The sequence below is a fragment of the Zonotrichia albicollis genome, chromosome 8 (genome assembly GCF_047830755.1).
Source record: "Zonotrichia albicollis isolate bZonAlb1 chromosome 8, bZonAlb1.hap1, whole genome shotgun sequence".
Classification (NCBI taxonomy): Eukaryota; Metazoa; Chordata; class Aves; order Passeriformes; family Passerellidae; genus Zonotrichia; species Zonotrichia albicollis.
Window position 1 is genome coordinate 23,962,382 of NC_133826.1, and position 15,061 is coordinate 23,977,442.

Genomic DNA, 15,061 nt, shown 5'->3' on the forward strand with positions numbered 1-15,061 from the left:
GTTGCTGTCTAGAAAAGATGGTGTTCTGCTCATTCATTTTGGGGAAACCAGATTTCTTTGCCTTTGATAAATCAAAGTATCCCTCTGCTAGGCAGTATCCTTCTGTATTTCCTCTCCATAGAAGTCGGATTTTCCTTCTACTGCCCTGTGTTTCTGATCAAAATATTGCCTATCTTGTCTTGGGCAAAAATCTACTCCTGCACTTACTTGCTTTCAGCTTTCCAGAATACATGGAATAGGACAGAAACTTGGGTTTTTCTGTTCCTTTGTATTGCCTGACCCATTCTCACACTGCACTGACAGTTCAAAGCCCTGCCCAGGGGCTGCTGTTGTTGTTTCTTTGCTGTCAGATGAGGCCAAACTTTGCTGGAAGCACCAGAGTGTCCCACCAAGGCTCCCAGGAGATGGGCAGCATCTCGCTGGGTGCATTTTGGTACTGTTATCTTTTATAAGTAGAACTGCTAATGATTGATGAGAAACAAGCAGAAACTTGATTGGATTTTAGAGTGCTTGCTGCTGACATAAATGACATTATCTTCCCCTGTGCAGGGACATCCTGCTGATGTATGAAGAGTTGTCAGAGATCTTCTCAGACCATGACAATTATCTGACAAGTAGGGAGCTGCTGATGAAGGTGAGAACTGGTGTGAGTTCAAAACTTGTGATCTCAGTGAAATCGCAGGTTTAAATTTAACCCTTTTTGAAACAGGCTGCCAAAGCTCATCTCTTCTTCAAGGACCTTCCCAGGTGTTTAGGGAAGAGCAGGCTGTAGAACCTGAACTTCTTGCTGGGCTGAGGATTGATTTCCTTGTTCCTGGGAGAGTCAGTAGCTTTAGCCTGGATAGCCACAGCCAGCAGGCTCTGGCAGCAGGATCTGGGTGGACAGCAGCCCCTCAGCCCAGGAGGTCACTGGAGCAGTGCCACACCTTCAGCTGAAGAATCAGTCCAAGATGTTTATCCCATTATCCTGTACCTTTCTCAGAACTACAAAGCAGGGCTGGGAATTCTGAAGGAGCAGGCTTCCTGCTCTGTGTGTGTGGCCCAATGGACAACAAAGCAGGCTCTGTGTGGAGCAGTTTGACTCCTGCACTCTCCTGAGTGAACCCCAGTAAGCTCAGGACCCTGAAAGGGGTGAGGAAGAATGGCAGGGAAGGGCTGTGTTCTGCAAAAGCTAAGGAATGTTTGTGGCAGGTTTTTTCCATCTGCATAAAAAAGTTCCTATAAACTCACTAAGCAGTTCATTCTTCGGCAGTTCTGTCCAGCCAGTCTGGCATCTGTCCCTCAGCCCCTTGCCTTGGGATCTGAGACACTGTGTTTTGCTCAGGAATGGTGGGTGAACACACTCACATCTGTCAGTCTGTTTTGTTTATCATCCATTTATCAACATCTGTAGGTAATTTTTAAAGCAGGTGAGACCATAATAAGCATAGCGGGAAAATGTGTGTTCAAAACAGCCTGATTAACTAAATATTAAAAGACAAAACAACTCAGACTGAGCCCAGACCTCTGACTCCCAGTAAATCACCCTCCAGCTGCCCTAAGCAGATTTTAAAAACATTTTGGAAGCAGTGAGAGGAGAAAAATCCCTCAGAATAGCTAGAACCTCTCCCCTACTTTTCATCTTGGACTATTTGGAGGATTAATATCCACTGAATCCTCAAAGGCTTAGTTTTCCTTCACTGTAAAAAGCCCCTGTAAGGGAAGCCATGTTGGACCTTGACTGTCTATCCTGCAAATCCAAGTGTGGAGCAAACAAAATGCCATTGGAAACAGGTGAGGTGGCATGGAAAGGGAGCAGTGTTCTGTCCTCCTGAACAGACATTGATAATGATTTGTGACACATCTGCACAACCACTGTAAGAAACACATAACTCCAACATCCCCTGTGCATCCAGGGAAATAAAGGTTTAAAGAACTGTGGTGAAATCCACATCCATTCAAATGAAAGCTGGAGCTGTGGGGATGGAAACCTGTTCCTTTAATTTCCTGCATGGTTTTGGATTAGTCAGTAACCCACAGTCACTGGATGCTGGTGTTGCAGCATAAGAAAAACAACGAAGCATTACAAAGATGGAGATGTTTACCTGTGGCAGGCCTGATGAGGGAATTAACCAGAATTCCTCATGTCAGGAGTGTTGGGATAGAGCATCTGGACACCTGAAGTGTGTCTGAGCTTCTCTGATTTACACTCCCATGAGATTTTCAGCAGCACTTGGCTTTGGCCAAAGCCATTCTGCAGAAGAACTCCCTCACAGTCATCTTGGGTGATTTTTGTCCAAAATTCCCAATCAGCATCCAAGTCCCAGGAAATCAACATGTATGTAGACACACATGTGTCTGCACAGCAAGTTTTTTTTACTGGCTTAACTTGTCTGGCTAAATGTACTTACTATTTTGCATGCATGTAGTTTTCAGTTTACCACTTGGATCCTTCATTAATTGCCTTTAATGCTTTATCACCTCACAGGAAGCAACATCCAAATTTGCAAATCTGGACAGCAGTGAGAAAGAAAATCAGAAAAAGTCACAGAAACGACTGCAACTTCAAAAAAACAAGGTGTGTTTGGGGATTTTCCTCCCATTTTTGAACTGGTAACATGATTAACCTAATTGGTCTGTTCTACAAGAAGCAAAATCCAGAAAGGTTTTCTCCAGAGTGAGTGGGCAGGAGGGGATTGATGAATATAAACATGTGGTCATCACTTCCAGCTCTCTTTTTCAGTCCTACAAGAAGGAGTTCCATTATCTACTCTTGTTACACTTTAGAGAGAAATGCAATTTCCATGTAGTAAAACGTGTACTGCTGTAAATACTGAAGTTCTTGTGATAAAGAGAATTAGCTCTGGCAGAGCAGAAGTGTCATTTACTTTCAAACATGCTGATGAAGCTTCTGACATACCAGTTTGAAAATTGACAGAGATTGCTTTGTAAAATGTGTCTGGGGTCCAGTCTGCTTGTGAAAATGGTTTTTGTCTCAAAGCTGGCAAAGATTTAAAATGACAGGGGGAGAGAATTCTGGAATAGAGAGGCAAAAGTGCTGAATATGATTTTTGTCTGTGTAGTTGTTTGACTGGGAAAAATATGGATACTTCTGGATGGTAGAAACAAGTGTTTCCTTTGCAAGTGTAGAGCCAGCCTGAACTCTGCAAATGCTGGCAGTCTAGAAGTTTAAAGTGTGGCTATTTAGCATTAAAATGCAGTGGATGGCTGGGGAAGATGTCACTTCTTGGACAGAAAAAAATGGTGGCTTGATTTGACTTCACTACCACAAGGTATAATCAATCTCCACAGTAAAAATCCACAGGGATGAAGCAGAAGCTGCTCACACAGGCTGGCCAGGACCATTCCCCTGCTCCTCTTGCAGCAGGTGACAGAGGGACCCTGTCCCTGGTCCTCAGTGCTTCTCCCAGAGGCAGGGTTTCCTGGGGACCCATGTTGGGAATCAATGATGGCCATACTGTAATGCAAAACCACTGGGTAATACATGTGAGAGCATCCTGGTCTCACTGGAATTGGGTTTAAATTCTAGATTATCTAATGAAAATGATGTAATGAAAGAAAACATAATTATAGGACTGATGCTTGGTTAAGCAGATTACTTTAATTTCATTTTCTTACACAGGAGTGTTCTGGAATTGTAATTATTCTCATTTTTCAGTCAGTTAATCCAGCATTGCTCTGCTCACTTGCAGGGAGTGATGCAAGGCACGGTCCCTTACCTTGGCACCTTCCTGACTGATCTCATCATGCTTGACACAGCCCTTCAGGACTATGTTGAGGTAATTTGGGGCAATTCTTTGGAACTCTAAATACCCTCCCTGCCTTCCCAACTGAGTTTACACGGTTCTGCATCCTCTCCTTCTGCAGCTCTTAAAATCTGTTTACAAAAAGAAAAGGGAAGCAATATGCAGTGTTTTGAACTGGAAGTTGTGTGAATTTTTGTGCATTTATCTCAAGGTAAAAGTCTGGCTCTTCTCTGATCCCTTCTCTTTCCTTCCAACAGGGTGGCCTGATCAATTTTGAGAAGAGACGAAGGGTAGGTTGAATGTTCTGTGATTTTTGGTTTATTGATACCCTCTGGGCAAGGGCATTTGTCCTTAGCAGCTGAACCAGGCCTGGTGGCAGGAGACCTTTGCTTTCCAGAACACACAGTTAGTAAATATCTTCCTTCTCCTGCAGGAAGCCCTTTGTAGGTGAAAGTCTGCAGAGAGCAAACCAGGTACAGAGGAGGCTGTCAGTCTGTCCCTTTGGCCTGATCCTTGTTGGTCATAGATAAGTAATGTCCTGTAGGAGTAAAGGTGCTGGGGTTACCTTGGGCTGAGTGAAGTCAGGCCAGATCTCCATCCTAGGGTTGAAAGCAGACCTGGCCTTGGCTGAGATGGAGCCATTTCCTGCCCTGAACTGCTCAGTGACCTGCCCTGAACAATCCAGGGTTATTCTGGCAGGGTGTGTATGAGTGCAGTTACAGAAGAGCAGCACACTCTGGTCACATGCCTTAAGGGCAGCATTTTACATTCCTCTGGAGCAAGTGTGAGTGCACATTATGGATCCTAGGGAAAAAAGCCCACTTTATTGTTAGAAAACTGGTTCTTGAAATAGTTACTCAACTGAAACTGAACTTCACATCAAGCTAAGCTTGTCCTGGATCCCTCATTGTATGAATGAATATAATCTTGTTTTCTAATTAGACTTTCTATGTGATTATTTATTTTCTTAGGAATTTGAAGTCATTGCTCAGATCAAGCTCCTGCAATCTTCATGCAACAGCTATTGCCTGACACCAGACCAAAAATTCATCCAGTGGTTCAGGAGGCAGCGACACTTAACAGAGGAGGAGAGGTGGGTGCTCAGTGCAGCTGAAAACCTCTGTTCTCACCCCCCGCACCTAGGCAGGGCAGGGACATGCAAACACTGGAGAGATTTAAAACCTGTTATAAGGAGGTGAAATATCCCCTTGGCCCTGGTAAAGTGCAGACAGAGCAGTGTTCGCCTTTGTGGTGCCGCTGCCTTCTGTGAGGTGAGAGTAACTGAAGGACTGGGATTTCTTGAATTTTGCTGCCGTGAGATGTACAACTAAATAACATGGTACAGCTAAATGACATTGTACAACTGAATAACATTGTACAGCTAAATAACAGCTAATAAGGAAGGGGGCAGTTTCAAGGAGAACTGTACAACTGAATAACACTGTACTACTAAATGACATTGTCTGCAAATATTCACCTGCTGGCCTCTGCCCTGCAGTTACAAACTCTCCCGTGAGGCTGAAGCAGCTGCTGATACCAACATCCTGTCTCCCAGATCCCAGAAAAGCATGGTGAAGAGGATCAGCACGTGAGTGTGATGGGGCAGAGGGGTGGTGGGGTGGGAATAGGCACCTGGATAACTCAAGCAGTGCTCATTTAATCAGCTGCAGAACCTGGCTGGGGATCCACAACCCTGCATTGCTTTAAGGAGAAATGCAGCCCTGTGGCTGAAGCTGTCCCTTTCTGTTGCTGGAAGCAGTCATGAGGATTATTAAAGCTAGAAGAGACTAGAATAAAGAATCCTACCTATGGTGTCAAAAAAAGAAACCATTTTTAGTGATGGATTATAATTCAGTACCTGTTGTGTAATAACTTTGCTGAACACAGCAGGAAAACAGAGTAAAGGAGGATGAAGTCTGGTCTATTATTAGCCTAAATTGCTATAGACATGCAAAATTTCCTTACAGGATTTTAATATGAAAACTAAGGTTAGCAAAGAGGCATCTGGTAGTGGAAACAACCAGCTGGAGAAGGAAAAAAGAATCATGAGGACATGGTCCAATTTGGTGTAATACCACAAAGATTCAGACAGGACAGTGCCATCATGCAGCTGGACATGGGAAACAAGAAGCTAGCAGGAATGTAGGGAAAGCTGCATGGAATAAAGCAGAGCTCAAAGACTGAAGTAAAACTATCTGCACTCTGAATGTGTTTTGCAAATGAATACTGTAGAAAAGCAGTCAGTGACACCTCTTTAAGGTGTATTAAATCAATAACTGCATGCTGATGCTCCCTGCCCCTCCTCTTGGTGGGTCAGACCAGCTTGTTCCCTTTGGCACTCCTTTCAAGCCAGTTGACCTGCATTTAGAAATGAGTCTTGGAGAGGGAGTGCCTTTAATTTACACTTTATGATCTCCTTATTGTGAGAACCTGGTACCTGTGGCACCTTAATAGAGGGCAGGAATTGGCAGGGGGGTAAATTTGCCCTTTGAAGCCCCTTTTTCTGCTAAATGAGCCTGAAAATGTGAAGAGATGGAAGGGGAGTGTTGTTCTAGTGGGGCATGAGCTGGTTGTGGCCTTGTAGCTGTGGGCACTCTGGGTCCGGAAGGTGTTGTGTTAGCCCGTGACAAAGCCTCTGGACAAACTATAAACACCACAAAGGAAATGACAACAGGCCACTCCAGAGAGGAGAAATCTCCAGAATGTAAGAGCTCTGAACCAAGGGACAGCTTTGCTCAGCCCAGCTCTCACTTACTGGCTTTTATGCTTTCTTTCTTTCTATCCTAGACTTTTTCTGGGCACTGATGTGTTCACCCCACCCAAAGAACAACCCCTGAAGAGCTCTCCTGCAGGAGGGAGCTCTGGGGAGAGCACGGATTCAGCCAGTGTTTCATCGTGTGAGTTTAACCACTCTGAAACTGAGGATGTGTGTGTCACTCCTGTCTCCAGTCCTGAGGACCCTCTGAAAAAGGTACACCTGGGGCCTCTGCGTGCTGCAGGCAGGCCCAAGGCTCTTGGTCTTGACTAAAGCATTGGTTTTAGTGAAATGGAGAGAGAAATGTGTAAAAATGGAAGTAATCCAGTCGGGGCTCTTTCACAATGTTCTGTGTTGTCCTTCACAGTGGGTTTGTTCTGTCAGGAAGCTTCTGAGCAAGGCAGAGGGAGGGAAAGGCAAACACTGAGCAGGGGAAGGAAGGGGGCAGTTTCAAGGAGAAGGCAGAGAGGAGGGGTGTGTGTATTTCCACTTGTGTAAAGGCTCTCCCCTGGAGCAGGAGTGCCTGCGACACCCTCTGCTCCTTCCCAGCCCGTCCCAGTTCATGGCTGGCTGCCCACAGCCCCAGGCTGTTCCTTGGATCTGCTGCCACCTCCTGGGCTGCTCTTACTGCGAGGCCAGAGCATCCCCAGCAGGACAGAAACTGTCATTAAATGCTGGAATCAATCAAGTGAAGTTCAGTTCTCAGTTCAGCAGGCTGAGCAGTGTGGGTCACTGAGGTTTTATTTGTGCCTTCTGCATTCTCCCGTTCCTCTGGCACAATGACGCAGCCACACACACCAAATGTCCCCTTTGTGACAGCACTTTCCTTTCTGTTGTGCAGATCTCTGCCTACTCCATATCTTCCTGTTCTCCTGACTCTTCCATGAGCACGCCTTCCTCAGGGGTGTCATCCTTACCCTCATTCCTGCTGGCCTCCAATGACGACAAGAGCTCCGTGGGCTCTGACAAGGGCTATGACTCTGACAAGGGCTCCATCAGCTCTGACAAGGGCTCAGGCTGCAGCAAGGGCTCCGTGTGTGACGCTGGCTCAGGCCTGGACAGTGGCTCCGTGCCCTGCAGGGACTCAGGCTCGGTGCTGGGCACTGCCCCCAGAGCGCTGCCCGTGTACAACCGGCAGAGCGACGGCTCCTGCATCATCCGCGTCAGCATGGATGGGCTCCAGGACAGCATCTACAAGAGCATCCTGGTGAGTGCCACGGCTCTGGGCTCGGCACCTGTGCCCGTGGCGGGTGGCTGAACCCAGCACTGCCTTCTGAGAGCCCCCCTGCACTGAGCTGGCTCATCAAACCTGGCTGCAATGGGAAAATGGCACATGGTGCCATGCACAGTGGAGCCTGCTAGGAATGAGATGTCTTGAAACAGCTTTAGGGAAGTTTCTGGTCTGGAAATGGGAGTTTGTGTTTTATCAGAAATCTCCAGGTGAAGCACTGTGAGCACATTGGGGTTTTGACATAAGCTGGTACATTTTCCTTGGGGCAGCTTTCCCCAGGAGCTGGTTTCTGGAAACAGGGAGCTGACATGCCCTTTAATTCCACAGCTTTTCCCAGTGAAGAAGGGACAATCTCCCTCCTCTTGCCAGACCAGCAGCCCCAGAATTCAGGCATTTCCCTCTCTGCTTATTCCACAGACATATCCCAGCAATGCCACTGGTGCTGGACCATGGGTGACGTGGCTTAGCTCAGCCGGGGGGGGAAACAAAAGCGTGATAGTTCTCAGCATCTTTAGTTCCTGATTTTCATGGTTTCACTTCCCCAAATCCAGCAAGTTGGTCCCTGAGGGCCTGATGGATTTGGCTGCTGGTGAGACTGCAGGAGGCTCTGGAGGAGCTGCTCGTCTGCTCCAGATGCACTTGCACACAGCAAACCCAGCTACAAGGCCAGAAGGCTCTGTAGGATGTCCAAGGGAGCACTTAGAGCAGGAGGTGGCAACAGCAGCTGGGGCAGCTCTTCACAGGGGCTTCAGTGGCTGGTGAGAGTGAGGTCTCAGAGGGAGCAGGCACTGGCATCTCCTGCTGTCTCACTAGTACTGTACCTGAGTCAGCTTGGACTAAAAAGCCACCACCTCCAAATGTCAAAAATGCTAAGTTTAGTGTCTGTCAGCACCTGCCCCTTTGTTACTGACCTGTGCTTCTCTTGACATCTCTTCCAAGAACAAGCAGTCAGGTTTAGCTAAGTACTAAACCACGAGAGTGAATGAGAAGAATCTCTCATTGCACCTTGTCTTTGCAGATAACCAACCAAGACAGAATCCCTGATGTCACCCAGCGAGCCTTGCTGAAGCACAACCTGGAGCCTGATGCAGTTGAAGATTATGAGCTCGTGCAGGTCATCTCTGAAGACAAAGGTAGGGAAGCAGAACTCTGCTGCTGCCTGCAAAGTTCTGTTGGATTTCAAAGGGAAGAGTAAAACGGGAAGCATTAGAAATGCTGTTGACGGGTCACAGCTGCCAGTGAGAACCCCCTGGCTGCTTAGGAGTGGTTTCTGTCAGCACAGCCCCCTTCCCACAGGCACAGCCAGCTCCTGGGCTGCCAGGCTGACTCCATGTGTGCCTTGCAGCCATGGGGTGACCACAGGATTTTGGGCGGGGGCAATGTTCTGCCTCCCTGGCACCAGGCCCTTGGATCCCACCCATCTTCAGCCTTCTCTGAGTCTGCCAGGGCCTCTGCCAGGCTGAGCATGCTCCCTTTCCCCCTGCTCCCAATGCTACTGTGGCAGAACAGGGAGCTGGCCCTGCCCACACTGTCCTGTCTCAGCTTTGCTGCTGCTGTGTCCCCTTCCCCTCTAACTCTGCTGTGGCCCTGTTGTGTAGAGCTGGTGTTCCCCCGTGATGCCAACGTGTTCTACGGCATGAACAGCCACGTCAACTTCGACTTCATCCTGAGGAAGAGAGCAGAGCTGCTGGGCTGAGGCTGCACCTGCACTGCCCTCCCGGGTCACAGGGAATCTGTCAAGAGTCCCCTGCTGAAAATGTGCAATTGGAGCAATGGGCAGCCCTGGTGCAAAGGCTGCTGCATTTGTCGTGAGGACACGCCATGAGCCATCTCTGTGAGAAAAGGGTCTCCTTCATGCCAGTATTATACAGAAAAAGATCATCTGAACTTATTTTTATAGAACTGAAGCAAGTTCTGAGTGTGTCTGCCTGAACCAGCTGAGAATTTTTTGCACTTGTTCTATACCAGAGAATGACCCATTTTGGATCTTGTTTCCAAAGAACTGTAAAATGAATGAACTGCACTTGCCTTTGCATGAACGTCATGAATGGGACAAACACTACTTTGTGTTGGATGGAGGTCTTAATGTCACAACACAGTGGTTTCTCTTGGACTTGGTTAAGCCATGGACCAGAACCTGGTGCCTTCTGTGTGCACTCCCATGTGATGGAAGGATGTCCTCCCAATGTGCAATTCCTCTGCTGGAACTGAAATCTGAACCTCTTCAAAAGCCATAAGTAAGACATTGGATTGTAAGCAGCTCTGGTTTGAGACACATGAAATACACAGAGTATTTCTGGTTCTGCTGGTAGCACTGTGCATCCCTGCACAGATCTAGAAGCTATTATCCAAACAAACAGCTTAGGATTCTTAAGGATCATTAGTTAAAACAGAGTTTTATCCATGCCTGGGCCTTTTACCCCCAGTTCTGTGGCACTGATTTGCAGCACTGGGCTCAGGTAAGTTTTACACCACATTTGGATTTACCACTTTTGTTTACAGGTAGGTAAAACAGACCAACTGTAGGTCTGCTCTACATCCAAGAATCCTACGGCAGGTCCCACAAGCCTGGTGTAGGTCACAGCCTGAACAATTAACGAATTCCAGTTGTTTGTTATAGGGTGACACAGGGGGGGTTGTTACTGAGCCTTAACCTTTGCCCAGAGTTAGGGCAAACTAGAAGTTCAGTTTTCTCTTTTTCTCTGCATTTGGGGTCTGTACAGTGCAGTTCCTTGTGTACATAGCATAGCTCCTACTGTATATAGTACTGCTCACTCAGAGAGGGTGTATGGCAGTGTTAAGCTAAAACATAAATGTTCTGGATTTTAAAATTACACTTTGCAAATGTTTATATATGTTATGTTTTTAACTGCTTACCTGTAATCTTTATATGATAAGTATATAAATTGTTTTTCATTAATATTTGCCTGGAATGAGTCAATTTCCTATTATTAGTGCGTGTCAGATGTGTAAAAACACCTCACAGCACTTCCCTTGCTGTTACTTTTTTCAGCCTCTCCAAAGGACCAAAGCCCTTCCAGCCCATCAGCCATGCACACAGCAGCCTCTGAGAGACAGGGATATTTTGTGCAATTTCCTGAGGTTTCAGCTTAAAGATTTCCGTAACTGGGTAATTAAGACTGCAGACCAGTTTTATGTCTTCTGCATGAAATTATTCTCTTTTGAGCCACTGAATGACTTCTGAGGGCAGATAGTACAAAAGAAGTGCCTCTGAGTGTATCCATTTCTCCCCATTGTGTGTTTTTCCTTCTGCTCTCCCAATCTTTGTTGTGTTTTCCCCTCCCTGCACACAACACCAACATTCAGATTAACAGTTTACTCACTACAGCCCCTTTCTGCCATCTCACAAATCAGTCAGCATGAGGGGAGGCTCCTAAAGCTGCCCACAAGTCTCACACTCAGTCCCTGAACTACAGCTGCCCTGGCCACTTAAAGGCCTCTCATGTTACACTAAGGAAGACAACAAAAAGCACCTGAATCTGATTTTTAAACTACCTCAGGCCACAAAACCCAACACCAGGACCTCATTCCATTTCCTTCAGGATCAACACACTCCATTGGTGAACTTGGAATTTCACATGCCATAGTGAGAGCACAACAGCACTTTTCCATCCTTAACCCACAGCAAACACCAAGCTGGTGGCTTCCAAGCAGTCCCTACTGCAATTAACCATTTTTAGGGCCTGCCACCACAGCCTGTCTTGTGAAGAAGCTGCCAGAAGGCTGGTTCAAAGCTGGTGCTCCTGCTCAGTTCTGAAACCCATTAGCTGAGTAAAAAAACCAACAAAATCGTGTCAGGGACCTAAGGTCATGTCTAAGGCACTGCCACATTTGGCCCTTGGTTGTACATGTCAACAAGATAATGAAGAACACTTTATTGTTGAATGGAGGGAACCTGACCCTTGAAAGAGAACCAATGGATTGGTCCACTGACAGGAGGTTAACCTGTGGAAGAGGAACAATACTCACTGGAGCTGTGGCCAGCATGGAGGGGGTATCATGAATGACTCTGGCCTCATCTTACACTGGCCATGCATGAGATGAGGCTGTAACTGGAAAAATTCCACTCCAGAGGAGGAGATCCAAGGCCTGGTGCTGGGGTGGAGGGGGTGAAGACTTCCAGTGTCCTTCACACAGGCCTGTGGGCTCATCAAGCAAGAGACCTGTGGAGGAAGCAAGAGGCAATGTGAGGCAGGAGTGACCCAGGCTGTGTGTGGGCCCATGGGCAGCTCCATACTCACCAGGTCATGTGGGCATCTGCTCCCACGTGGACACCAGCAGGAACTTGGCTTCCAGGTGGGAACTGCAGAATCACAACCAGTGACTCCATGGGAGAGGAATCCCTTGAGCTGGACTACCACTAACCTCCAGTAACATTCAGGGTCAGGCTGAAGGGGCTTGGAGCAACCTGGTGTAATGAAAGGTGTCCCTGCCCATGGCAGAGGGTTGGACTGTGGCACCTTCAGAGGTGCCTTCCACAACCCAAACCCTTCCAGGACTCTCCCACACAATGAAGAACACACAGAGCTGCTCATCTTGCACCAGGTTCTATGTATTATCAGACCGGCTGACAGGTAATAACATGTCTTCTGCAGCAGAAAGCACAACATTGATCAGTAATTATTCAAAACAAACAAAAATTAAAACCAAAACCCCAGCCACACATACTCAATGCACAGATCTGCCAGCAGGTGAGCCCCCAGATAGCAATTCCAGGAGGGAATCCTCCTGCTACCCAGAAGCTCGGGGTCTGTGCCAGTACAGTCCATGATCACCTGGCCTCTGAGAAAGGTTTTTTTAAAAAAAATAAACACCATATCCTGCTGGCATGTGAGCCAACAGCAAAAACATCAGAACTCATCCAAAACACAGAAAAGTTCACTCCTCACATGAAAAAATATCCAGGCAAGTCGCCCTTCCGTCCTGTGACACACAATTCTATCGGGCTGTTGAGAGAGTAACATTGCTGTAGGTTCTTTTGGTTTTAGAAGGAGAGTTTGTAACCTAACTTCTTACATTTTAAGTTCCCAAAACTTCTACACTTGCTTTTATGGCCTGAAAAAACAGGCCTGCCAATAGGTTGTGGGGTTTTGTTTTCCTGAAGGACTAAGTTGAGGCAGGGGTGAAGCAGGATGTGACATGGACCAGCTCTGCCTGCATTCCCTTCAGGCAATGCAGAGATAAATAAATCCAGCTACCTCCACTTGCATGGCTTCCATGACTTCAGACATTCCAAGACATCTGTTCTGTATCCAGAGGCCTGTTTAGATGGGATGCAGCAAGATTAAAAATGAGCTGATGGGAAGCCAGCACTGGTTTTGGTACAGGAGTGTGACGGGGAGAGGACATGACAGAGGAGCACTGCTCTCCTGCACTGAACACTTTGGGGAAACATCTTGATTCTGATAGGGATCCCTTTGGAAAACAAACCCAAATCCCCCAGATGCTCAGCAAACAGGGTGGTAAAAGCCTACAGACCTACAAGGAGTAACAGTGAGGGAGCAGCCCAGGTACAGCCATTCCGAAAGGCACTGACATTTGTACACCTCTATATATTAATCTTTATAAATACAGTGTTCTACATGAGGAACTGTGGAACCACGTCATTCCAGGCTGGTTTTCTTCTAACAAAAGCTTGCCAGGGCTTTTGCTTGGATCTGGAATGCTTGTTCTGCTTCCTCCTTGGTGTCCCACCCTGTCCTCGGTGGCCTGGGCAGGTGTCCAGCCCTTGGGAGTGGTGGGAAGGAGACCACATGAAGAGCTGCTCTACAACTTTCAAGGGTGAAAAGCTAAAGTGTGAGGCAGGTTCAGCTGTCAACAGAGTCCCGGGGAGGTGGGCAGTCATAGCTCGTCCCTGGCTGACGGTGTGTCCAGGGAGGGCTGGGAGGGCAGCGCGTCCTTGTTCTGGGCATCGCTGTGGATCTTGCCCTGCTGCCGGGACTTCCAGGAGTGCGTTCTGTCCCAGTCCGTGGACACGGTCTCGTTGTCCCAGATGGTGGAGGTCTCCGTGTCGCTGAGGTAGCCCGGCTGCCCCGTGTAGTGCGTGGGGTAAACAAGCAGGGGTTCTGCTGAGAAGGCCTTCAAGTCTCTGGGCTCGTAGTACTCCATGTACTTTGTGCTGCGGAGGAGAGAAACGCCGTCAGCAACAGAGGAACCTCACTGGTGCCAAGCTTGTCCCTGGGAGACATGGCCAGTGCAGGGAGCAGATTGGTCTGGGAGTGGGGATAGGTGCCCGGTACAGCCAGAACCACGTCCTTACAACCACACACACCTGTACAACCAAAGCCTGCTCCCAGAGACAGACAAGTGCCTTAGACAAGCAGCCCACAAGCCCTGCCCCAGCTACTCCCCTCTGTCACCTCCTCTGACCTGTGCCAGGAGGACAAAACCAAGCACCACAAGGAGTCCCCACCAGCCAGGCTGCCAACAAGACCTGGTTTAAGATCAGTCAGTGAGACCCAGCCCATATCCCCCCGAGCCACGGAGGGACTTACACGGGGTGCTTGTTGTACATGATGGGCAGGAATTCATCCACGGGCAGCATCTTGCTGAAGGGCTCAGCCCCGATGAGCTTCTGAGCCCCATGGAAGGAGATGGCATAGCCCAGGGTCCAGTAGGAGTAATCAGCCTCCACCAGGTTCCGGACATTGGGAACAGCTCTCTCGGGCTCCTGCACCTGCATCCTTTTCCGGCCAATGTAGCTGCAGGGGTCAGATCAAGGAGATGGGACCAAAGTGAATCCATAGTGTCACAGACACATTTTATGAAAAATCCTTTCCTTAGGATTTTTCCTCCTGAGAAGCTGAGAGGCCTCAGGAACAAAATGTAAACATTGATTATCTGCGGCTGTGGAATGCCACAGGTGGATCTGTGATTGGTCTCATGTGGTTGTTTCTAATTAATGGCCAACCACAGTCAGCTGGCTCAGACTCTCTGTCCTAGACACAAGCCTTTGTTATCATTCTTTCTTTTTCTATTCTTAGCTAGCCTTCTGATGAAATCCTTTCTTCTATTCTTTTAGTACAGTTTTAATATAATATATATAATAAAATAATAAATCAAGCCTTCTGAAACATGGAGTCAGATCCTCATCTCTTCCCTCATCCTAAGACCCCTGCGAACACCATCCCACCATAGCAATTAGGACATGACTGTTTGTGCCAGCCAGGCCAGGGCAAAGGGTCAATCCCAGAATAATCCCTGACCCAGCTCACAGATTTCCATCCTGCACCACTATCCAAGCCTTAACCCAGTGGGTGGGACAGCTGTGAGAGGCTTCCTAAGGGAGCTAAGATGACACAGTCTGAG

At 47.7% G+C, this 15,061-nt stretch overlaps 2 protein-coding genes across 2 annotated transcripts in view; one reads left to right on the forward strand and one right to left on the reverse strand.

Moving 5' to 3' along the window:
* RGL1 (ral guanine nucleotide dissociation stimulator like 1) overlaps nucleotides 1-12,804 on the forward strand; it is a 54,521-nt gene extending 41,717 nt beyond the window's left edge. The window contains exons 9-18 of the mRNA XM_005487047.4: nucleotides 550-634; nucleotides 2,468-2,557; nucleotides 3,693-3,779; nucleotides 4,004-4,036; nucleotides 4,718-4,839; nucleotides 5,245-5,334; nucleotides 6,534-6,717; nucleotides 7,343-7,708; nucleotides 8,751-8,865; nucleotides 9,331-12,804. Coding sequence (XP_005487104.1) covers nucleotides 550-634; nucleotides 2,468-2,557; nucleotides 3,693-3,779; nucleotides 4,004-4,036; nucleotides 4,718-4,839; nucleotides 5,245-5,334; nucleotides 6,534-6,717; nucleotides 7,343-7,708; nucleotides 8,751-8,865; nucleotides 9,331-9,428 — 1,270 coding nt within the window. The 3' untranslated portion in view covers nucleotides 9,429-12,804. The remainder of the gene's footprint in view (nucleotides 1-549; nucleotides 635-2,467; nucleotides 2,558-3,692; nucleotides 3,780-4,003; nucleotides 4,037-4,717; nucleotides 4,840-5,244; nucleotides 5,335-6,533; nucleotides 6,718-7,342; nucleotides 7,709-8,750; nucleotides 8,866-9,330) is intronic.
* The window catches only part of COLGALT2 (collagen beta(1-O)galactosyltransferase 2), a 46,592-nt gene continuing 43,818 nt past the window's right edge, over nucleotides 12,288-15,061 (reverse strand). The window contains exons 11-12 of the mRNA XM_074546287.1: nucleotides 14,248-14,454; nucleotides 12,288-13,871 (exon numbers count right to left, since the gene is read on the reverse strand). Of these exons, the coding sequence (XP_074402388.1) occupies nucleotides 13,595-13,871; nucleotides 14,248-14,454 (484 nt within the window). The 3' untranslated portion in view covers nucleotides 12,288-13,594. The remainder of the gene's footprint in view (nucleotides 13,872-14,247; nucleotides 14,455-15,061) is intronic.